This window comes from Staurois parvus, unplaced genomic scaffold (genome assembly GCF_062004578.1).
Source record: "Staurois parvus isolate SC_StPar_1 unplaced genomic scaffold, SC_StPar_1.0 ptg000389l, whole genome shotgun sequence".
NCBI classification, from domain to species: domain Eukaryota; kingdom Metazoa; phylum Chordata; class Amphibia; order Anura; family Ranidae; genus Staurois; species Staurois parvus.
In genome coordinates this window covers 25,001-50,358 of record NW_028318185.1, presented here as the reverse complement: position 1 = coordinate 50,358, position 25,358 = coordinate 25,001, and the positions used below count along the sequence as shown (strand labels likewise).

At 43.4% G+C, this 25,358-nt stretch overlaps 1 protein-coding gene across 4 annotated transcripts in view; it reads left to right on the top strand.

Moving 5' to 3' along the window:
- The window catches only part of ASAP1 (ArfGAP with SH3 domain, ankyrin repeat and PH domain 1), a 491,182-nt gene that overhangs the window by 440,830 nt on the left and 24,994 nt on the right, over positions 1–25,358 (top strand). For 2 of the 4 annotated variants that reach the window (XM_089685924.1, XM_089685926.1), the window contains 6 exons: positions 3,865–3,980; positions 6,699–6,766; positions 9,775–9,882; positions 11,735–11,963; positions 18,350–18,511; positions 19,741–19,810. In XM_089685924.1, the coding sequence (XP_089542050.1) occupies positions 3,865–3,980; positions 6,699–6,766; positions 9,775–9,882; positions 11,735–11,963; positions 18,350–18,511; positions 19,741–19,810 (753 nt within the window). Of the gene's footprint in view, positions 1–3,864; positions 3,981–6,698; positions 6,767–9,774; positions 9,883–11,734; positions 11,964–18,349; positions 18,512–19,719; positions 19,811–25,358 lie in introns of all 4 variants that reach the window. The other 2 variants (XM_089685927.1, XM_089685928.1) reach the window with 2 other exon arrangements.

The window sequence follows — 25,358 nt, the reverse complement described above, 5'->3', positions numbered from 1 at the left end:
ACAGTGTGTTGATTGTAACCATTCATGATATTTGTAACATGTTCTCCTATATGGGTAGAGAATTCCCTAGTGGTTCTACCTATGTATTTCAGATTACATGGGCATGTGAGCAAATAGGTGACGTATCTAGAGTCACACATGATAAGCTTCTTGATGGCAAACTTCTCGCCCGTCACATTTTATGTGAAACCGTCAATCCTTTTGCTCTTATTTTTAATAGTCCTACATGCTTTGCATCTCCCGCATTTGTAGGAACCTGTAGCATCCAAGAACGTTGGAGGCCTCCTAGGGGGTTCTATCACGTTCATGGAAATAATATGCCTCAGACCCAAAGCCTTTTTGTAGATGAATGTTTATCTTTGGGGAAGAATTTGTCTCAAAGTGTGATCCCTCAGTAGAATGGGCCAATTTCTACCTATACTTTTTTCCAGTTCCTTATATTGTAGGTTAAAACCAGTAATTATTATTATTATTATTATATCGAGTTTATATAGCACCAAAGGGTTTGCTCAGTGCTGTACAATAGAGGGGGGGACAATACATAAAACATTACAGTAACAAGAAACAGCACACAAGGGGTTAGAGGGCCCTACTCTTTCGAGCTTACAATCTAGGAGGGAGGGGGTAGTGGTACAGGAGGAAATGGCTGTGGGGGATGGAGTGGTAGGAGGAGGGAAGGGCAGCGGCTGTTAGGTGAGGGTGGGGTAGGCTTCCCTGAAGAGGTGGGTTTTCAGGGAGCGCCTGAAGGTGAGGAGAGAAGGTGACAGTCTGATGGATTGGGATAGTGAGTTCCAGAGGATGGGGGAGGACCTGGAGAAGTCTTGCAGTCGTGCGTGGGAGGAGGAGACCAGGAAGCAAGATAGAAGGAGGTCCTGTGAAGAGCGAAGGGTACGGGTAGGGTGGTACCTGGGAATCAGGTCGGTGAGGTAGTTAGGGGCAGTGTTGTGAATGGCCTTATAGGTCAGAGTGAGCAGTTTGAATTTAATGCGATGGGGAGCCAGTGGAGGGAGAGGCAGAGCGGTGGCAGAGGTGGAGCGGCTGGTGAGGTGGATGAGTCTGGCCGCTGAGTTCAGGCCCAAAGCCTTTTTGTAGATGAATGTTTATCTTTGGGGAAGAATTTGTCTCAAAGTGTGATCCCTCAGTAGAATGGGCCAATTTCTACCTATACTTTTTTCCAGTAATAAATGCCAACTCTTCTCCAGAAACTTTATTGGGCTTAGGTAACAGTAAAGCATCTTTGTTCATATTCGTAAATTTATCTTTTGTTTTTTCAAGCTCTGCTTTTTTACATCCATTCTCCAGATATATTTCTGTAAATTTTTCTGATTGCTCTTCAAAGTCTTCCCTTCTACAATTTCTCCTTATCCTCGTAAGTTGTCGTTTGGGGATTGCTTTCAACCATTTCGGATGATGACAACTTTTAGAGAGATACCCGTTTTTGTCAGTTGTTTTAAAATATTTTCTGGCATCTAGGTTTTTACCGTTTTTGAGAATATCCGGAGCTAAGAACTGGGTGAATGTTAGTTGTAAATTTGATACCATATGTATTGTTATCCATAGAGCGTTATAAAAACAATTCCCGTAGTCCCCTCTCCCAGATGATGAATATATCGTCAATGTACCTCTTGTACATTTTTAATTGGGGTATTTCTCTATGGAAAATGTCCCATTTATTGTTGAAGATATTAGCGACACTCGGGGCATACCTGGCTCCCATAGCTACTCCCTTAATTGGGCTGAAAAATTCTCCATTATACCAGAAGTAGTTGTTGGCCATAGCCATCTCCAATACCTCTAGTATAAATTCTTTCTTGGGAAATGTTAGGTTAGAATATTTATGGAGTGCCCATTTAGTGGCTTCGAGTGGATCCAGTTGTTTTATATTTGTGTACATGGAGCCTACATCCACTGTAACCAGCAAGGTATGTTGTTATAGTGATGCCCCTTAGTAAATTAATGAGAACCCTGCTGTCTTTAAGGTATGCCTTGCCTTTCATGGGTTAGAGGAAACAGTCAATATATTCTCCCATTCTGGAGGAAAGTGAGTTGATACCACAGATTATAGGTCTACCTGGTGGGTTGAGGGAATTTTTATGTATTTTAGGGACCTGATATATGACTGGTATCCTAGGGGCTTTGGGTAATTGGTATTTGGCCTCTTTTTTTTATTTATAATCCTGTGTCTGGTCAATTTCTTACCTTGTTTTGTTAATTTGCCCTTCAGTTTGTTAGTAGGGTCTCCTATTAGTTTTTTATATGTACTGGTGTCCTGTAATAGCCTCTGCATCTTTCTCATACTGCTCTTTGGATAAAATCACTACACCGCCCCCCCTTATCGGCGGGTCTAATTACAATGTCTTTGTCCCTTTTTAGTGATTTGAGTTCCTCCCATACATTCCTAGAATGTGTTTTTGCTCTATTACAAGTAATGTTGGAAATATCTTCCTGCACCACATTTTTAGAGATGTATTGATAAGTGGAGGTTTTGGGATTAAATGTAGATATATTTTTGAGACGTGTGTGTGGTCTGTCTGTCTGGTAATCTGTTCTGCCTTATGAAAATTTTCTACAAAATAATTTTTTAATATTGAGCTTTCTGGCAAACTGTTCAACATCAATGAATGCCTTAAATTTGTCAAGGTTTTACTTGGAGCAAACTTTAATCCTTCATTTAGTAGAGCCAATTCTTCATGGGTAAAAACAATGTTGGTAAGATTAAAGATACCTCATTCTTTTTTCCTTCTTTTTTCTCCCTCCTCTACTCTCTACACCTCCTCCTCCTTTTTGGCCTGGAATTTGTTGGACATAATTGGAGGGGGGGGGTGATAACTGGGCCAGGGCTGTTAATGGTAGCCCCCCCCCCCTTTGGGCATAGCCTTGTTGTGTGATGCAATAGGGTTCTTTCCATCTCCTGCCTTCCCTCCATGGTTGCTGGGGATAATAATATCCCCTATTTAGATGGATCGAATCTTGGCCAGTTCAGTAGGGATCAGCGGAGATTCGATCTATCTATGGGCAAGCTGGTTGTACTGATATGGATCCACTTCAGTACAACCAGCCTGATTATTTTCATGTGATGACTGTAGCCACCAGCAGCAATCATTGTGTTCTGCCAGTGGGGAAGGCTCCCCGCCGGCAGAACACAATAGCACTGTGGGAGGGATTCCCTTGTCAACACTGACTGTGTTGGTGGGGGAATCGATCAATTTTCTTTCCTTCCACCTGTGTTAGAATGAAAATTGCATAATCTATGGGCTGCTGTAGGGTGCCTGCATTCTGGATGAAGTAGCAAAGCAGACACCAATGGAAAGCACATGAAACATGCATTACATGCATTTTTGGTGTGTTTTTGGCACAGTTTTGTGTTTAACAACCAGTTTCTTCCTCCTACCAAAAAAAAAATAATCAAAAGCGCATGTAAAAATGCACAAAAAACATGTTATAAAAACTCACTGTAATACACATGATTATGCAGTAGCAATAGTGGCTTACCTAGGCTTACTTTGAATTAACAACATGTTATAGATTTATAGCGTCACCTTTGGACAATTTTGTGTGTCTCATTTTTCCACCATTTCACAGGCATGCAGAGTTTTAAGTCATGACATGTTTGCTATATATTTACTTGACACAGCCTTTCTTTTATATTTTACCATAAAATTGTGTAATATAATGTGCTCGTGTGCATTAGATTTCACGTTCGTGAATTTTTTTTACCTGAAAATATGTGTTTAAAATACAGTTGTGTTAATACGATGCAATATAAAAAATACACTGGTAGAAAAGTGGTTAAGCACGGCTGAATTTTCATATACATGATATGTTAATTGTGTTATTGCTTTTTCTACATTTTTCTGTCTATAGTGGAAACTTAGATAAGCCGAACAGTAAAGGCAACACGGCGCTACACTACTGCTGTATTTATAATAAGCCTGAATGTTTGAAACTGCTTCTGAGGGGAAAACCAACTATTGACCTGGGTGAGTGCTGACTTCTCGTTGTTTTCTTTCAGTTAGGAGCACTGACCTGCTCCCGGCAAATTTATAAAAAAAAATTTTTATTTAGGCCGCTTATGTATTCCGCTGTGAGCCATGAAGTTATTTTCCAGTTCAGACAGGGTAATAAATACTTGTACATACTGATCTACCTTCATCCAAGTGAACGTTGAAATCCTATTGAAGTTTATGATGTTCTGTAATCTGATTAGTGATCGAGAAGGTACTTAGATTAGCACACAGGAAGGGGAGAGATCAGGGTGGACGCCGCCAATAGTCCAGTGAGGCAACCCGTCATAGTAATAGACCAGTAGAAGTCAGGGCTGTGGATAAGGGGGTACCACCAGTCCTCCTATACGGGGCCCTGGCCAGCAAGAGGGCCCAGGCAGCTGTGTTAATCGGATGTGGGCCGGGAGGGTGATCGGCTTGGTGGTGGACGGGGGGGGGGGGAGGCAGTTACTGGAACCGATCCCCTGTATATCTCTCTCTGCAGCAGCTGAAAGCTGGCTTCTTATCCTCTCCCTTTCACTGGCTTCCAGCTGCTGCAGAGAGAGCTATACAGAGGATCGGTTCCAGTAATTGAGACCCCATCACCCTCCCTGTGCACAATACGTTTTCCCCTGCTGCCCTGGCCCCCCTGTGTGCCCCCACCCCTGCAGTGCTGCTAGGTTCCCTCCTCACCGGCAGCTGCAAGCACACAATAGGATCCTTCAGGATGGAGAATGATCGGTAAATATGTCACATTTACCAGCCCTTTCCTTTCCTGAATGAATGCAGTGAGTGATCTGTACCAAATCGATGTGTTCATTCATAACTGAAGCATAGTAAACTGTGCTTTTGTCTGGGGAGGGGGGCCCTGTCATGTTGGCTGTATGGGGCCCTGTGGTTTCTAACAGCAGCCCTGGTAGAAGTGCATCGTAGGGTGGGAGAAAGTGAGCAAACTATCAAGAAGTATGGGAACCTTGCCTAAACAGAGCTTACTGGCATTCTGACAGAGGAGGGACACTGAAAACACTGCAGGTATGTGCTGGAATCTGAGAACTTTTACATTTGTCTGCAGATGTTTATACTTTTTTTTTTTTTTTTCTTTTTATCAAGTGATAGGAAACAATGAAAAATCTCTCCAATGGGGTTAGAGAGGACATCAGAAACCCTTACGTCAGGAGGAGCTAGAACCTTTAAAACAGAATTAAACAATGTTATTTTATTTTAATGAAATGGGCCCCCTGAAGCTTTATTCCATAATGTGCCAGTATGAACGGCATAATCACACATTATGACAGACTTACCTGTCAAATGATGCCCTCCAGCGCTGTGTTGTCAATGCTCCTGCTGTTTATGGGTGCTTCCATCGTCTTCTGGTCTTCCTTCCAGGTTTGGTTGCTTGAATGGTCAGACCGCAACGACTTCACTCCTGCACAGGCGCACATGAGTCAGGTGAACACAGCGTAGAGGGGTTGCCATAAATGTATGCTGAGCTGTGCGCATGTGGCTCAGTGTACATTACTGCCGACAGGCAAGGAGAAGCATTGGATAGAATACACAAATAGAGTGGGTCTTTTCTGTCATAAAAACCCTATCCGTTAGAGTTCAGTTCCACTTTAAAGCGGAGCTCCACCCAAAAAGGAAGTTCTGCTCTAAGCCTTCGTCCCCCGCTCCCCATTAAGGATTGGCACCTTTGGGGAGAGGGTACCCGAATTTGACAGGTACCCGCTCCCACTTCTGCTGCAATCACCTAGGCGATCGGAAGCGGAAGTTGTCCCCCCCCCCATCCCTCCCTGTAGTCTTCTGGGACACGTGACAGGTACCAGAAGACTACAGGGCCATTCACAAAGTGCAGCGATTCTCGCGCATGCGCAGTGGGCACCCGGCTGTGAAGCCGAAAGCTTTCACAATCGGATGCCCACACTGAAGATGCCGGCACCAGGGAGAGAAGACGGCCGGTGAAACCAGTAGTGGTGAGTACAACGCTGGACCGAGGGACAGGTAAGTGGTTGTATTTTAAAAGTCAGCAGCTACAGTTTTTGTAGCTGCTGACTTTCTTTTTTTTTTAAAGTGGAACTCCGCTTTAAGGTTTTTAGGGCCAACTGTGTCTTACTGTCCTGGTGACAATTGTTCCCCTCTTTGGAGAGTTTTCATCTCACTTCCTCTTGTTTCTGTGTGACAGGAAGGAAAGAATCAGTTGCCAAAAAAAACCTGATTGGATTTAATCTTTAAACACAAATAGTTTTTAAAAGAAATGTCTGTGTTGCCTATAGAAACTTTATTCTCCCATCATTGTTACAGTGCAGGTTTATATACTGTAAATTCTATGAGGGATATTATTATTATACAGGATTTATATAGCGCCAACAGTTTGCTCAGCGCTTTACATTATAGTGGGAGACAATACAGTAACAATACAGGTCAATACAAGAGGGATAGGAGGGCCCTGATCCTTGGAGCTTACAATCTAGGATATTATGACTATTACCGTAGTTTAATGCAGTTTCCCAAATAGGACTCATTCATTTTGTAGTGACTGAGTGTCGCTTCATCGGACTGTTGGAATCATTAATGGTGTCACTTAGTATATGATCATTAGTCATGCTTATGAGGGATATGCTTTTCTTCTATGTGCTTTTACTTGTTTATATGAGTTCTAATTTACTGACTGTTTTAGAAAGAATGATGTTGTAGCAATTACATGCTTTTCTCTTGTAGTAAACCACCTGGGGGAGACTGCTTTCGACACTGCAAAGAGATTAAAAGCAATCCAGTGTGAGGAGCTGGTGAGTGACTGCATCCTGACCGTATTCGTATACTAATGAAAACTGGTACCGGTTAGCAGCAATCATTATTCGCTATCGATCTGTTCTTCTGTCTGTTCCAGTACGTGGCATGACTGCACATACTTTAAACCATGTTTTTTTTTTTCTTGCACGTTTGTTGAATTAAACTGGTTATAAAGCCTAAACATCTCTTGCATTAAGTTAAAAAATTGTTTATAGGCATCAATAACTCCCCCCTCACCCCCCATTATACTTATCCAAGTCCTCATTTGATCCAGTGCTGTGCACGTGTGCAGCTCTTCTGTCCCCTCAAGTTCAGGTCTCACAGGCTTTGCTGAGGCAGCAGAAGCCATTGACTCCTGCTGCTGTCAATCAAAGCCAGTGATGTGGTAGCAGAAGGGTGGAGCTTAGAAATTTGCATCCTACAGCCGGGGCACAGTGCTGTATATTGTATGTAGCTAAGGCTATATACAGATTATACAGCATGCCTAGCATGCACACCCATTAGTGTAGGAAACCGTTCTTTTGGACCAGCTTGGCCGGAATTAGGGATGTACCGAAATTTCAGTGTCCGAAACGTTTTGTAGTTCTCATCCTTACCTGAGAAACCAGCAAATGATCCCAGCACTGGGCATAGAGATGAGTAAAGGAAAGATGGCCTCCACTCATCTCTATGCCCTTGGAGGACCGGAGCGATGTCACTACCGTCCCGGCCATGTTTTGTTTTTTAAAGCACTAGATCAATGATTTTTTTTTTTTTTTGATCCAATGCTTTACATTGCGGAGGAGAGATGTGGGGTCTTATTGACCCCATAACTCTCCATAAAGAGGACCTGTCACTAATTATTTCTAGCACAAGGGATGCATGCATTTCTTGTGATCAGAATAAAAGTTATTACTTTTTTTAAAGGGATAGTGCCAAAAATTAACAAAAAAACATTTAATACATTTTTAAAAAAAGTTTAAAGTGTCCCTGTCCCCCCGTCGCACGTAGTGGTGAACAGATACGTAGGCCATGCCCACATATGTAAAAGGTGTTTAAACCACACATGTGAGGCATCTCCATGAATGTCAGAGCAAGAGCAATAATTCTTACATTAGACCTCCTCTGTAACTTTACACTACTAACCTGTAGACATTTTTAAAGCATCCCCCATGGAGATTTTTAAGTACCGCAGTTTCATGCCATTCCACGAGCATGCACAATTTTAAGCGTGACATGTTTGGTATCTATTTACTCGCTGTAACATCCTCTTTCATATTTTACAAAAAAATTGGGGTATTTATTGGGGTTTATTTTTGTTTTTTTTAATCAAAGTGTATTTTTTTCCAAAAAAATATTTATTAATTTTTAAAAACTGCACATTTCTGTTTCGGTTTTCGGCCAAGTGCATTTTGAATTTTTGATTCGGTTTCGGCACCAGAATTTTCATTTCGGTGCACCACTAGCCAAAATGAACTAGTTAAAGTGACAGTAAAGATAGAGATCAGCTGCAAGGAAAAAACATGTAAAATCTAACCCATGAAAGTGCAGACATCATAATATTCAGATACATACCCTTCACATTATTTGGTTTTGGGATGTTTTTTGTCGCAAAGGCTAAGCAAGACAGGCAGTGCCAAAGTGAAGAACTCAGGAGCGGGGATGAAGGTAACTAGGTTAGTGTGCAGGTTGCACAGAGGAGGTATATTTAATGGATTCACCTAAAGCAGGGGTCTGCAACCTTTAAGACATAAAGAGCCACTTGGACCCGTTTCCGAGGGGAAAAAAAAGACTGGGAGCCGCAAAACCATTGCAACATTTATAACAAATCCGACACTGCATATATTGCAAAAAGCGCTCTGGTCATGAAGGGGGTTTAAGGGCCCAGTAAGCAAAGGGTTAATCAGGGCCACAGTGTATCTTCATAATCACAATCATAGCCTTAGGTCAGTGGTGGGCAACCTTTTTTTTCAACTGAGCCAAATCTCGCCAAAACCAAGATTGAAATTTATTTTGACAGCCACATTTTTAAAACTGAAAATACATCCCCCATATAGTAATTAATCCCCCATATAGTAATTCATCCCCCATATAGTAATTCATCCCCCATATAGTAATTCATCCCCCATAGTAATTCATCCCCCATATAGTAATTCATCCCCCATATAGTAATTCATCCCCCATAGTAATTCATCCCCCATATAGTAATTCATCCCCCATAGTAATTCATCCCCCATATAGTAATTCATCCCCCATAGTAATTCATCCCCCATAGTAATTCATCCCCCGTATAGTAATTCATCCCCCGTATAGTAATTCATCCCCCGTATAGTAATTCATCCCCCATATAGTAATTCATCCCCCCTATAGTAATTCATCCCCCCTATAGTAATTCATCCCCCCTATAGTAATTCATCCCCCCTATAGTAATTCATTCCCCATATTAATTCATCCCCCATATAGTAATTCATCCCCCATATAGTAATTCATCCCCCATATAGTAATTCATCCCCCCTATAGTAATTCATCCCCCCTATAGTAATTCATCCCCCCTATAGTAATTCATCCCCCCCATATTAATTCATCCCCCATATAGTAATTCATCCCCCATATAGTAATTCATTCCCCATATTAATTCATCCCCCATATTAAGTCCCCCCTGTGTCAATTCACTTACCTTTGCTCCGCGCGTTCCTCTCGTCGTGTTCCCGCGCCGTTCTGGTCTTCAGGGCGGACTGTGAGAGGAGAGGAGTTCGTCACGCTGCCCCGCCTACATCCTGACAGCCAATGTTTGGAGGAGGGAGGGGAGCGGGCGCCCGGCACACAGAAGAGCCGCATTAAAATGTGTAGAGACGCGGCTTGCTGACCACTGCAGCTACGGCAACCCTATTGCCTGTCACCTGGTGGGCAGTGTGCTCCGGAGCCGCAGCAAAGATGAAAAAGAGCCGCATGCGGCTCCGGAGCCGCGGTTTGCCGACACCCGACCTAAAGGGACAAATGTCATTATTTGTTTATTTTTTTGCAGCTCTCCCAAGCCGTGACTGGTAAGCTGAATCCACACACCCATGTAGAATATGACTGGAACCTGCGTCTAGAAGAAATTGACGAGAGTGACGATGATTTAGATGACAAGGTGAGATTGACAAGTTCAGGTGTCTGTCTAACATGTTTATTCAGGTGACTATTTTTAATTAATGATTAAGGAGCTGTGCCTGTGACAAGGAATAATGCCGTCTAATCTCACAACAGCTAGAAAATTGCCGTCACAGAAATAATTGTTCCCACCACTATAAGGCTGAAGGATCAGTCCACTCAAAAAGCACATTTCAAATATGGGTGAATGTTGGTGAATTTAGCCATCCACATACCACTGATATTATCCTCTCTCCTACAGACTCTGTAATGTGAGATATGAAAACTAATATGTGAGTTAGACATCTCACTTCTGTAATTCCCAAGACTCTTTGAAACAACGAGCATTTTAGACTGACCCCTTTAAGCACTTGCCTACCGGGCACTTTCACCCCCTTCCTGTCCAGGCCAATTTTCAGCTTTCAGCGCTGTCACACTTTGAATGACAATTGCGCGGTCATGCAACACTGTACTCATAAGAAATATTTATCTTTTTTTTTTTTTAGACAGATAGAGCTTTCTTTTGGTGGTATTTAATCACCACTGGGTTTTTAATTTTTTGCTAAACAAACCAAAAACAACTGAAAATTTTGAAAAAAAAAAGGTTTTTTTCTTAGTTAATGTTATAAAACTTTGTAAGTGAGTAGTTTTTCTCCTTCACTTATGTGCGATAATGAGGCTGCACTGATGTGCGATAATGAGGCTGCACTGATGGGCACTGATAGGCTGCACTGATGGGCACTGATAGGCTGCACTGATGGGGGGGCACTGATAGGCTGCACTGATGGGGGGGCACTGATAGGCTGCACTGATGGGGGGGCACTGATAGGCTGCACTGATGGGGAGGCACTGGTAGGTGGCACTGATGGGCATTGACAGGCATCACTGGTGGACAGTGACTAGCATCACTGATGGGCACTGAAAGGCAGCACTCATATATGGCAATGATAGGCGACACCGTTAGGGGGCACTGACGGGCACTGTTAGACGGCACTGATAGGCGGCATCGGCTCTTTTTCTTCAGGTAAATGCCATATATATGACAAAACTGGCATTCATGGGCAGTCTAAGCCCAAACAGCCACCTTGGAAGATGGTGAAAGGGTTATATCTGGATCACATTAGAATGTACACTCACTGGCCACTTTTATTAGGTACACCTGTTCAATTGCTTGGTAACACAAATTGCTAATCAGCCAATCACATGGCAGGAACTAAATGCATTTAGACATAGTGAAGATGACTTGCTGAAGTTCAAACCGAGCATCAGAATGGGGAAGAAAGGGGATTTAAGTGGCTTTGAACGTGGCATAGTTTTTTGTGCCAGACAGGCTGGTCTGAGTATTTCAAAAACTGCTGATCTGCTGGGATTTAAAAGCACAGCCATCTCTAGGGTTTACAAAGAATGGTCCAAAAAAGAGAAAATATCCAGTGAGCAGCAGTTGTGTGGACGGAAATGCCTTGTTGGTGTCAGAGGAGAATGGGCAGACTGGTTCGAGATGATAGAAAGGCAACAGTAACTCATGTCAATATGGACCACAATCTCTGGGGAATGTCTCTAACACATTTTTGAATCTATATCTTGAAGAATTAAGACCGTTCTGAAGGCAAAAGAGGTCCAACCCGATACTAGCAAGATGTACCTAATAAATTGGCCAGTGAGTGTATATGTCATCTATACAACCACCAGATCTGTGAAACCTCCAACTTTGTAATGAATGTTGAGTAGACATGATCACCTTGGCTCCATGAAACTTGGGAAAACCACTGTGATCTGGCAATATTTTACAGAGGTCAGTAATAGAATCTCAAGTGTTTAACTAGTTGTTCTGTTTTTCTTCTTCATCCCAAAAGCCTAGTCCGATCAAGAAGGAGCGTTCGCCAAGGCCGCAAAGCTTTTGCCATTCATCTAGTATTTCCCCCCAAGACAAGTTGTTGCCAGGCTTTACTACTCCGCGGGATAAGCAGAGGTTGTCTTACGGAGCCTTCACTAACCAGATCTTCATGTCCACCAGCACAGACTCACCAACGTCTCCCATAACCGACGCACCACCACTGCCGCCTAGGAATGCAGGTGGAAAAGGTATCTTCAAAATTTTTCATGGACGTCTCTAAGTAACCTTAGCAAACCATGAACCCGATTTGTGTAACATTTTTTTTTTTTTTTTAATTCATTTAGTACCATATTCTAAAAATTTAAGAACATTCCAACATCACCTCATAAGTCAGATCATTGGACACTGGAATCATTTCTGCCTCCTATCTCTTGGAGATTGATTCCAGCAGTGAGGTAGATTTAAGTCTGGGCAAGTGCAATGGCCATTTCAAAGCCAAACCATGGGTTTTCAATAATAAAAACTACACAAATAATGTTGCCAAATTTTACCACTGATGTCTCCGAAAAATGTATGATACAGTCATATAAAGTCATATTAGTTAAGAATTACCCTGATATTTAGAATTTGCAGGGCTCATTGTTAAAGTGGAACTGTAAGCCTCAATAAAATATATTTAGAAAGGAACCTACATTACACATTAATAATTCTGCTACCAAAATTAGTGTGTGCTGTCATTTTGCTGGAGGCTGCCATTTTGCTGAAGCCCAGAGACCTGAGCAGCAGTAAATCTTTAGGCTGTCAGCAGATCGGCCTCTAGTGGCTCTGATTTTCAGCACAATGCCAAAAATGGAGAGCAACTGAGCATGTGCAGAGCAGGGTGAGACCGTGCATTACTGGATTTTAAACAGTATAAGCACTTTATTTTTAATGTTTTACATACAGTAGCTATACCTGCAAAGGGGGTCAGCCTGAAGTCATCTAGCAGGACTTAATTTTCTGACAAATGTTCCACTTAAAGAAATTACCACTGTGCCCTCTCCTTCCTGCAAACCACTTCCTGCACATGATTGGCTCCTAGTACAGTCCAATTACCTGTCAGCCCAGCTTCAAGTGTTATCTAGAACACCGGGAGTGAAATCTAAAACAGATAGCAGGTAGTTGCACTAGCAGAATGTTAACGTACAGGTAAAGATATTTGAACGAATATTACTAGACTTTCTTGGAGTTCTGCTTTAAAGAGCAGTAACCCTTACCTTATTCATGGGAGCCTCCTCAGAACTAGCCAATTGCATGACATCACTGGCTAAGGGCTAGTTCACACCAGACGCAATCCAGTGCGCTTTTTTCTGCATCAAAAATGCATTCACAGTGTTTTCCATGCATTCCAATGGCCCTAGTTCACACCAGTGCAGTCATGTTGAACATGCTACATTTTTTTTGCATAGAACTGTACTGAAACATAGCAAACTGCATAAAAACTGCACAGAAACAGAGTGTGGTGTGAACTGTAAATAAAAACGTATCATGAATGCATCTGGAGTGCGTTTTTGTGGTGTGAACTGGCCCTAAAGGAACCATACATAGCACAGTTCAGCTAGTGTACCTTACTTCTAGGGGGCTTCCATATGGTGGGTCCAGGGGCGGACTGACCATTTGGAAACTCGGGCACTGCCTGAGGGCCCGGGGTCAGTAGGGGGCCCCATGAGATGCCCCTGGTACCTTTTTCGTAGGCTTTTTTGAGTTTGGGCAAGGACACAGGGGCCCCATGAGTTGTCAGTCCGCCCCTGGGTGGGTCATCAACCTAAACTGTACTCCAAGCACATGTGCCATTCTCATGACTTCATCATCAAGTAGGGAATTCCAAGCTGGCTACCCACCAAACTATACAAATGACGATGCAAAATATTATCACTGGAGCCTCAGAAAAGCCTATTATTCAGCCAGAATTTGAATTTAAGGCAGTGGAAGTTAAATGATGCCATTATTTAATAGCTGTCTCTAGAGATTCTTTTAAAGGAGAACATATGCAGATAAAAATTATGGCAACTCCTATTGCTGATTTGGTGTTTAGAGGTACAAGTACAAGCTCCTGAACTATCATCTGGATCCTGATTTCACTACCTAGCAAGACAGTGACCCGGTACAAGTAAAGTCTGAACGGTCATTCTGCATTTCTATTCTGGGTCGCTAAGTAGTAATATCAGGGCCCCAGTGACAGCCCCAAAGCGTGCCTCGATAAATATAGGTCAGCATTAGCCTACATATTTTTATCCATGGTGTACTTATTTCCCATTAGTAATCATAAGTCATTCTGTTATCCTGCTTCTCCAAGATTTTTGGTCTTTGCTTCCCACCTGGCATCACACAGCTTCTTTCTGAAAATGGTACCCACTGAGGTCTGCTGTGGATACCCATCACTCCAGTGGACCGTGTAACATGTTCCCAAACGTGAACTTATCCTTTAAAGAATACCTTTTTGAATTAAATGGTTTTTAAATATGTCCAGAGTCCTGCTTTTGAACACCTTGGGGTTGATTTACTTAAAGTGGAGTTCCACTCAAAAGCGGAAGCTCCACTTATTTGCCTCCTCCCCCTCTCCACTGCCATATTTGGCAGATTTTGGGGGGGGGGGGAGTGGATACCTGTTTTTGACAGGTACCCGCCCCCACTTCTGGCTCAGTTCGCCGCGGCGAAGTGGGCCGGAAGTTCAGCCCCCTCCTCCCTCCCGCAGTCTCCTGGGTACTTTCACAGGTCCCAGAAGACTGCCGGACCAATCAGGAGGCGCAGCGTGACTCACACATGCGCAGTGGGCACCAGGCTGTGAAGCCGCAAGCTGTCATAGCCTGGTGCCCACAGTTGAGATGCCAGCGTCGTGGAGGGTAGAAGGGACGGCACGGGTGATAACATCGCTGGACTCTGGGACAGGTAAGTGTGTGTTTATTATAAGTCAGCAGGTACAGTTTTTGTAGCTGCTGACTTTTAATAAACATAAAAACGGCTGAAACTCCGCTTTAAAGCAAATAGACTCTGCAAGTGCAGTTGCATCATAGTAAATGAAGGAGCGCTCTGCTAACTTTCATCATCCAATCATGTGCAAGCAAAAATGTTTTTTGTTTATTTTTGTTTTTTTGCCTTGCATGTGATTGGGTTTTCTTTGGAAAGTGAAGCTTCACCTCCTTTACTAAGCTCTTAAGCAGTTGCACTTGGAAATTGCACAGTCTTTTTGCCCTTAGTAAACCAAGCCCATTATGTCTGCCGTTGTAGAATCTGAGGCTTACAGATGAACCTGTCATACTAGTTGATTAAAGAGGTTTTCCAGGAGTTAAACTTTTTCCACTTGTTTACAGAGGAAGACTGTTCACTAATTTAGGGAGGCCATACTCATCCATTCACTATAGAACAGCAGTGCTTTAGGCGTTTTCCCTTCCTTGAACAACTAAGAAAACAGCAAAACACCCAGACTGCAATCTTTCTTCCCAATTAAACTGATATATGAATGTGTTATAGTGTTCCTTTTCTCCAACAAAAGGTTGATTCTTAAATTAGTTTATCTTCTGCAGGAGACCTGTGTAAAGTCTGAGCCACTACCTAAAACCAACATCTCTGATTCTTGTTAGTGGAGGTGCTTGTATACAGAACTATTCTGTTCTAGATGTCTAGTCAGTAACTACAGAAACTTCTACCGACCAGCTTTTTCCATAGCACAGGTAAATAAACATAAGGGTTCAGACTCCATACAGCCCTCTGCTCTGTACATTAGGAAGCAAATCCAGGCAATACATGCTTTCCAGCAAACCCTGCAGCACTATTAATGTGTAACTGCACCTTTTTTTCCTCTGGGAAAAAAAAAATAGGAAAATATACAGTTATGATTAAAAGTTTGCATACCCTTGGACAATTGGTAATATACAGTATGTACCATTTATAAAGAAAACATGAGTGAGCAGGCAAAACTCATTTCTTTTATTTTTTTATGGGATTCACATTCAATTGTAGGTCATAACAGAATGGCATAATCATACAACAAAACATGGCAACAAGCAAACAAAATGAAATGATCCCTGTTCAAAATTATGTGTACCCTTAGTTCTTAATACTCTGTAGTGCCCCCTTTAGCATCAATGACAGTGTGCAGTCTGTAGTAATAGTTGTCTATGAGGACTCGAATTCTTGCACGTGGTATAGCTAATCATTCATCCTGGCATAATGCCTCCTAGATCATGCAAAGTCTTTGGTCGTCTTGCATGAACCGCACATCTAAGTTCTCCCCAGTGTGGCTTGGTTATAATGAGGTCAGGAGACAGTGATGACCACTCCAGAACCTTCACGTTTTTCTCCTGTAACCACTAGAGAGTTATCTTGGCCTTGTGCTTAGGGTCATTGTTGTGCTAGAAAGTCCGAAAGCTTCCCATGCGCAGTTTTCATGCAGAAAAATGCAAATTGTCTGCCAGTATTCTCTGATAATATGCTGCATTCATTTTGCCATCAACTTTCACAAGATTCCGCGTGCCTTTAGAGCTCACACACCCCTAAAACATCAATGAGCCACCACCATGCTTCACAGCTCTAGTATCTTCGTATTGTGGACCTTGAAACAACCACGTCGTCTTTTTCCAGAGCAGCCTGTATTTCTCCTGAGGTTATCTTTGTATTCTGATCAATTCTTCTGGCAGTGGTGGCTGCAATCTTTCTTGGTCTACCTGACCTTGGCTTGGTATCAAGAAATCCTGAACTTGTTCTGAACGTGTTTGAACAGTACTGACTGGCATATTCAAGGATTTGGATATCTTTTCATATCCTTTCCCATCAGTTCCATTACCTTGTTAAGCAGGTTTTTTTACAGTTCTTTTATGCTCCCAATGGCTCAGTATCTAGCCTGCTCAGTGTATCCACGTGAGAGCTAACAAACTCATTGACTATTTATACACAGACACAAATTGCAAATTAAAAAGTCACAGATGTGGGAACTTTTTTAATGGCCATTTTAACCTGTGTGTGTCACCTCATGTGTCTGCACCAAGGCCAAACATTCCAGGGGATGCAAACATTTGAGCACAACTGTACTTATGCTCTAGCTACCAGTCGATTCCTTTAGGTGCCAATGATATTGCTAAGTCTAACCATGGGATCATGAGAAAGCTTGGGGCCCTACATTTTTTTAGAAGAAGCTCCAGCACTTTGCAGTAGTGCATTTTTGCATATCGAAGATCTTTAGATTTTAAAGGACCACATGGTGAGGCCTACTGACATTATCCTCATCTAGGCAAGCACACCAAATGCTGAGGTGCAGGGTGAGTATTCCACCCCATTTCATGTAAGGAGAGGCTGAAATATAAGTGAACCTTGCATTTTTAATACGAGATTTGCTTTAAGGGCTTGTGCATACCCAGTGCTGTTTAAATGTTTGCATTCAGACGCAAAAGGCTGACCTGCTTTGCCAACAATTCAGCATCTCAGTAGGGCCTAGGGTATCCCAATAAATGCAAAGAAAGCCAAACACAACCTCTGAACTGTCATCTACACTGAACTAAAGGCAAACCTTTTTTGGATAGTTTTGGAGGGAATGGAGATGGATTAAAACACCTATTATTATACAGGACTTTTATAGCACCGACAGTTTGCTCAGCGCTTTACATTATGGAGGGAGACATTACAGTAACAATACAGTTCAATACAAGAGGGATAGGAGGGCCTGATCCTTGGAGCTTACAATCTAGGAGATGCCGTAGTAAAAAAAAAAAAAGAGAAGGTGTGTATGTTAAGTTATTTGTATTGCTGTCTCCCCCAAGCCCCTCCCCCGTCAGGGAGATTCACCCTTTCGATTTGTCCTGTTTACCATTATCATTGAAAGTGAAAGTAAAGAAAACCCCACATTTTGGGTTTTCCCCAGAAATGTAATAAAGAGGAAATGTTCCAATTGGGATACTAGTTCTGGTGACCCGGGGGTCCCCAAGGATTTCCCTAATTTGTTGGTATTATCTGTCTCTTCCTGTTTTGGCTATGGGACAGGAAGTGAAAGTAAATCTCCCCAATGGGAAACAGATGGCAAAAAATAAACTGACAGGGGTTATAACTCTCCCTTACTCTGTCCAAAATGAAACAAAAAGTTTTGCCTATAGTTCTACTTTTAAATAGGAACCTGCTGACCTGCAAAGGATGTACATTTTAAAGGCTGGAAAACACCACCTGTCTACACAGCCCCTATATCCGGCTTTCTGTATGTGGGAGACAGCAAGTTGCCTGCAGTGGTTGTGTTTAATAATTGATCTCCTGGATCACATGGAGATTGGTTGGGTGGTTCTCTGTCAGGTAGTCAGTTATGTTGGAAATCTACCTTTAAAGGGCATGGGTTGTAATGAACACTCATTCATGTATGAAAATAGTTTAACTTTAGCCTTGAGAAGCTCTTTAAAAAGGGAAAAAAAATTGAAACGTGTTCTCTAATGTATTTTGTAAAGGTGTCAGGTCCTTTTTACGGGCATAGCAATAGTACTGCAATATATTTAGCCACATAGGTTTACTTTCACTCATTTGCTGAGCCAGCAGATGAACTGAATGTTGGTAGGTATGTATGTAGGCCCTGGTTTGCTACTCAACTTTCATAAGTAAGATGTTTTGTATACTTTTCCAGTTACATCTGGTCCTACTTCAACCCTCCCTTTAAGCACCCAATCCCCTAGTGGCAGCTCCACATTATCCAAGAAGAAAGCTCCTCCCCCACCCCCTGGACACAAACGAACTCTCTCCGATCCACCCAGCCCTCTACCTCATAGTAAGGGCTCGGTCCCCTGGGGTGAGTTGTCACATTTCAATTGGCGGGGTTTTGTATCTCTGATCTCCGCTTTACTCCTACTTCCTGTACGCAGCACACACCTGTCCCTTTACTTTTCCTTTTTTACCTTCCTGCTCCTATGCAGCTATTGCTTCAAGGGTTATACTTCACTGCTGTGCGAATGCTTTAGGCATTTAAAGAGCAAATTTTGGAAAAGCCAACCCCTTGGTGTGTTTGACACCCAGGGCCGTCCTATATAGCAAAATTATTTTCAGTAATTCTAATGAAACAGATTCAAATAAAAATGTACAAAAAGGAAATGCTGACAGTGAAAACTGACATTTTCCCACATTGGTGGTCAGCGTAGCACCCTTCAGCGTTTTGATTGGTGGGAGAGGTGCCTTCCTATTCTGTGTGTCCCCTTGTTATTAAGTACAGAAGACTGGTATTGGTGGTCTTCAGGAGAAGGGTCAACTTAATGATCACTTTTTATTGATCCCATTACAATGGCGGTATGTGGGAAAAATGACCCCTTACACACAAGAAAAGAAGAGAGATCATTGGTGTCAGTGGTAGCTCATCTGAGAGTCAGAAATTTCTCAGGAAACCCCTAGCAACCTTTGGAGGAACCCTCGGGCTCCACAGAACCCTGGTTGAGAAAGACTGGACTAGCAGGTAGTAAGAAAATTAGCAAAAACAAACTAAAATTGCAATATGTGTAATATACTTTGATTTTAGCTGCCATATTAACAGTCACATAGAGTAGAACTAAATGTGACAAGGACAATTTAAAAGTTCAAATTTCTTATGATAAATCCCCTCCATCTGGTTAATGTTTATATTTGTATTTGGATTATATCGCTACTTTTTTTTTTCCAATGCACATTGTCCTGGAATTCAGAAAGTTTGGATGAGTAGCAGACTGCATTTTAAGTAAGCGAATAGCTTACTTAAACATTTACAAGAAATTGAGTGCATCCCTTTAACAAGAAAAATGTACAATATATGGCAGTTATCTTGCAGAATAACATCCCTTTAAATGTGATGCAATACTACAAATGACCCTTCAGTGGGAATGGAAAACTGCTGGCATTGCTTGTGAACCTTCTTATTTTCCCCTGCATATTTCAGTCTTTTATCTTCTATACTTTAGGGGCTTCTTTGTGTTCCCTGATTTTTTTTTTTTCTTTTGGTATTCATTTTAATTACTTTCTGTTAACTGTCATTAGTTGTGTACATTTTCTCACCAGGTAATGACACAGGCTCTACCCCACTGGATAAACCCATCAACAAGTTTGAAAGGCTTTCCCATTCTGCCAGGTACGTGACAGGACTACCATAGGGGGGGTATGAACTAAAATGATCTTTCCATTTTAATTAGAAGAAAAATGTTTCAGAGTAATTTCAAGCTTGCAAATGTGCCCAGCACCAATTACATGCAAGTACTCAAGTTATTTTACCTAAAATAATAAAGATGGTATATTTACCTGCGCTTTGTAATGGTATTGCAACCAAAGAACAAAGGTATACAATCCAGATCAATCCACAACAGGTGCAGGCTCTGGCTCGCCACCACACACGATGCAATAGGTAGAAGAGTCAGCAGCACACCGGAGGATAGATGAATATAGTGTGTATTTATTGATCCATACCAGGGGCGGACTGACCATTTGGAAACTCGGGCACTGCCCGAGGCCCCGGGGTCAGTAGGGGGCCCCATGAGATGCCCCTGGTACCTTTTTCATAGGCTTTTTTGAGTTTGGGCAAGGACACAGGCCCCATGATCCCCTATTGCCCAAAGGCCCCATGAGTTGTCAGTCCGCCCCTGATCCATAGGACACACAAAACACTAGGACATGAATACAGGACTTGTTAACGTATTTCACACGATCTTGTGCTTAATCATATGATTAAACCCAAGATTGTGTGAAATGCGTCAGCAGGTGCTGTATTCATGTCCTGGTGTTTTGTGTATACTATGGATTAATAAATACACGCTATATTCATCTATCATCCAGTGTGCAGCTGACCCTTCTTCTTAATGGTATTGCATAGAGTGGCCCTGAACCTCCTCTTCTGGACTTCCCAAATGGCGTTGTTGGCTTCTCCTCTTTTCTGTGTGCCCCCAAAGCAAAGCCATGTGCTATTGGGGCATACATGCGGGTGCTCTCCCAAGCTCCTCTCTGTGCATCCATAGACCCATACACTGTGCAACTCAGCTCCTCCTCAGTGGATTTTATTGACGGCAGTGTATCCTGTTGCTGCCTCTGTGTCTTGTGAGAGCTATGATAGAGACTAGCACGCTGCTGCGGAGGGGCACGGTGCTGGATCAAGACCGGACTCAGGTAAGTATATAGGAAGGTGGGGGGAACGATACAACTACTGGGACATTTTTTTGTCTTATCACAGGGAAATGCATTAAGGTAAAAATGTCTTGCCTTTAGAATCACTTTAAATAGTACCTGGTAATCCTTGCATGAAGGTTCTTACTCAGGAACTTTTTTGTTATAGGGCAGTGATGGCAAACCTTTTTGAGCCCGAGTGCCCAAACTGCAACCCAAAACCAACTTATTTCTTTCAAAGTGCCAACACTGCAATGAAACCTGAATATCGAGCTTTTGGTTTAGAAAAAACAACTCGTACAGTAGTGCAAACTAATTAACAGTACAGGGATGACCAGAGACTGCGGACACAGTACAGGGATGACCAGAGACTGCGGACACAGTACAGGAGATGACCAGAGACTGCGGACACAGTACAGGGGATGACCAGAGACTGCGGACACAGTACAGGAGATGACCAGAGACTGCGGACACAGTACAGGAGATGACCAGAGACTGCGGACACAGTACAGGGATGACCAGAGACTGCGGACACAGTACAGGGATGACCAGAGACTGCGGACAGTACAGGGATGACCAGAACTGCGGACAGTACAGGGATGACCAGAGACTGCGGACACAGTACAGGGATGACCAGAGACTGCGGACACAGTACAGGGATGACCAGAGACTGCGGACAGTACAGGAGATGACCAGAGACTGCGGACACAGTACAGGAGATGACCAGAGACTGCGAACAGTACAGGAGATGACCAGAGACTGCGGACAGTACAGGAGATGACCAGAGACTGCGGACACAGTACAGGGATGACCAGAGACTGCGGACACAGTACAGGGATGACCAGAGACTGCGGACAGTACAGGGATGACCAGAGACTGCGGACACAGTACAGGAGATGACCAGAGACTGGGGACACAGTACAGGGATGACCAGAGACTGCAGACAGTACAGGGATGACCAGAGACTGCGGACAGCACAGGGATGACCAGAGACTGCGGACAGCACAGGGATGACCAGAGACTGCGGACAGCACAGGGATGACCAGAGACTGCGGACAGCACAGGGATGACCAGAGACTGCGGACAGTACAGAGATGACCAGAGACTGCGGACAGCACAGGGATGACCAGAGACTGCGGACAGCACAGGGATGACCAGAGACTGCGGACAGCACAGGGATGACCAGAGACTGCGGACAGCACAGGGATGACCAGAGACTGCGGACAGCACAGGGATGACCAGAGACTGCGGACAGCACAGGGATGACTGCTGACCTTTGGGGAGGGAGGGGGAGCGGGTACCTGAATTTGACAGGTACCCGCTCTTACTTCCGCAGAGTTTTTTTTTTTATCTTACCTGTTCCTCGATCCAGCCGCGCGCTGTCTTCCCGGCTTCTGTAGTGTGGGCGCTCGTCGGACAGCCGGATGCCCAGTGCGCATGCGCGAGAAGCGCTGCGCTTTGTGATTGGTCCGCCGGCTTCTGGGATCTGTCATGTGTCCCAGGTACCGCCTTACCATTCACAAACAGCACTGCTTCTTGTGCATGCGCACTTGGGACCCGGCTGTCACGCACACTACAGCCGGGAAGACAGCGCGCCGCTGGATTCTCCTGGCGTGCCCACAGATAAGGCTCGGCGTGCCGGCTGTGGCACGCGTGCCACGGGTTCGCCATCACTGTTATAGGGTGACAATGTTCTTTTCCCATCTCCTGATTGTGCTGCTGATAGAGACTGCAAGTGGCCGTTTCAGGACAAATGTCACAGGCATGGTGCACTGTTGTCGCTATCAGGAAACTCACTCTGAGAAATGCCATGTAGACATCACTAGAGTGCATGTAGACAGGATGTAGCTGCAAAAAGGCAGCAAGATGTCGGCAACACTGAGATTCAACAAATGAGGAGTAAGGGTGAAAACGACAGTTGCTTAGTTATATTGCATTATGAGAGCACTTGTACTTTGCTGCTTTACTCTCTGTATAAGTCCTGTGGGTCAGATTTATCCTGTTTGAAGCTAGTAGACTCTCTAGAAGTCTAATGGTGGCTATAGGCAGGTAGTAGCAAGGTGTGCACCCAGTTTCAAGCAATGCAGTTTTTTTTCTGATGACCTGGGAAATTATAACAACTACCTCCAGGACCCTTGCACTCTGTGGAAGCAGTGGTCTCTCTCAAGAGGTTTGACATGTCCCCCCTGCTGAGTCAGAGATAAAACCCTTGAGTTATCAGAGAGCCTGAGCTGTGTTGCAGGCAGGATCGGACTGACAACACATGGGGCCCCCGGACAATAGGGGATCATGGGGCCCATGTGTCCTTGCCCACACTCAAAGCACACCCAAAAAAGCCTATAAAAGGTACCAGGGGCATTTCATGGGGCCCCCTACTGACCCCGGGCAGTGCCCGAGTATTCAAGTGGTCAGTCCGCCCCTGATTGCAGGGCTATAGGTCCGACTCAGCAGAGACCACTGCTTTCACACAAAGAGAAAGGGTCCTTCTCTGCAGCATGCTGGCAAGGGACAGGCTTTTCTACTGTACCCATTAATAAAGTGGTAGTGCATAGGAATACACTTGATTTTACTTTTCTGCTCAGATAGTGGCTGCTTTCTAAAGAAAACTTTGCACACCTTTTTTTTTTAAGTACCCTAAATATATTTAGCTGAACTAAACTGAAAGTTCAACTGGATATTGAGGTACACCTGCTACAAATGTGTACAACATAAATAGAGAAGAGGAAAACACATTTTTAGGCAGAAATCACCTTCATTATTGCTTGATCCAGAGATTTGGGTGCTGAGCCTATATGCATGTCTCAATTCTCTATGACCCCCCTCCTTTTTCATCTTCCTAAATTTCTTTTGGTGAGTGAGTCCACCTATCACACTAGAGGAAAAGCTGCACCTTTGTATTTAACTTCAGCTTCCTATATCTTAGAATCCACTAATTATTTTATGTGGGTTTCACTGATCGTAAAGTCTATATCAGGGGTGTCCAAACTTTTTTCAAAGAGGGCCAGATTGGATGAAGTGAACATGGTGGAGGGCCGAACATTTTTCCAAACATTCTTTGAACCATTACAATTAAATGAAAATAAATTATTTTATGCCAAGTTAATTGCAAACGACATACTTTTCGTTTCATAACATTAAGATCAACTGACAGCTGAGTTTTCACAATGTATTGAAAATAAATAAAAAAAAACAAAAAAAAAACAACTTACCTGCACTAATGTGAAGGGTGAAAAAAGGTAGCTGGAGCTGAAGTCTCTGCTCGGCAGCCGGGAGGGGAAGAGAAACACACTTCACGCTGGAAGCCCGGCCCTGACTTCACCGCCCTCTGTTGCTCCCAGCGCGGCGCAGTCACGCATGCGCACTGCTCTCAAGCAGAAGACTGTCTGCCACAGAAGGGAGGGCCGCGCGACAGCCGCATTTACACAGACCAGGGAGAACGCGCCGCGGTCAGGCATGCGCACTGCCCTCTGCTCCCAAGCAGAAGACTGTCTGCCATAGAAGGGAGGGCCGTGGGAGGGCCACATTACACAGAGCAGGGAAGGCTGTTGGAGGGCCGTATTAAACCGACCCCCGGGCCGTAAATGGCCCGCGGGCCGGACTTTGGACATGCCTGGTCTATATTATTTAATAATCAGATTAGTTATAGGTGTCAGGTTCCCTTTAAAGGAAAACTGGAGTTGTCCTTTAATGTGCAACCCGACTGGTAAGTGCTTACCTTCATCCCCATTCCAACAATCTTCACTGTGCACCCCCACCAGGCACTACTCAGCATTTGCTCTGAAAAAAATATCCCTACTGGGTCCCTTAAGTGCACCAATCAGTACAATGGAACATTAAGGCCGAGCTTTCCAGCATGTATATCTACTGGTAGTTTCATCAGGTTTGAAGAGGACAATTTACTGATGTTCGCATGCGTTTTAGCAGTTTCCAGCAGTGCCCTATTTCAGCCTCATCAGTTCCTTATAAGTGAAGAGCAGCACAATCATTGAAGTTGAATGTATGTTACAGCAAAAAAAGAGTTATATGCGGTACATTCCTGCAGTACATGCATATTTCTCATGTTTTGTCCCTTTAAAGACCTTGCAAGTACAGAAAAATACCTATTTATCTGCACTCAGTCCTTAAAATGGAAGAAAAACCTAAGTCAGGTTATAGGTGAGTCATTTTTTTTTCATTCAGCCAGCGGTTGAACCAAAAAAACTGGCTCACTTCCCCCATCCTCCCAGTCAATGTGGAACTAAAATTTGACAGGGAAGGTTGTACAGATCAGCAGATCGACTTCTGTACAACCTTCCTACCCGTACATGGATTGAAATTCACCCTGTCCCTGCTGAACAGGCTGAATCGTGATCCATGTATACTGCACTATACTATAAATCTAAACCTTAGATAAAGTGCAAATCAATCAATAGATGAATAAACAACCCACCTACACACTAGTGCATATATATTTATTTCAGGTACTTATATAGGGCCGTCAATTTACTCTGCGCTTTACATATATATTGTACATTCACATCGGTTCC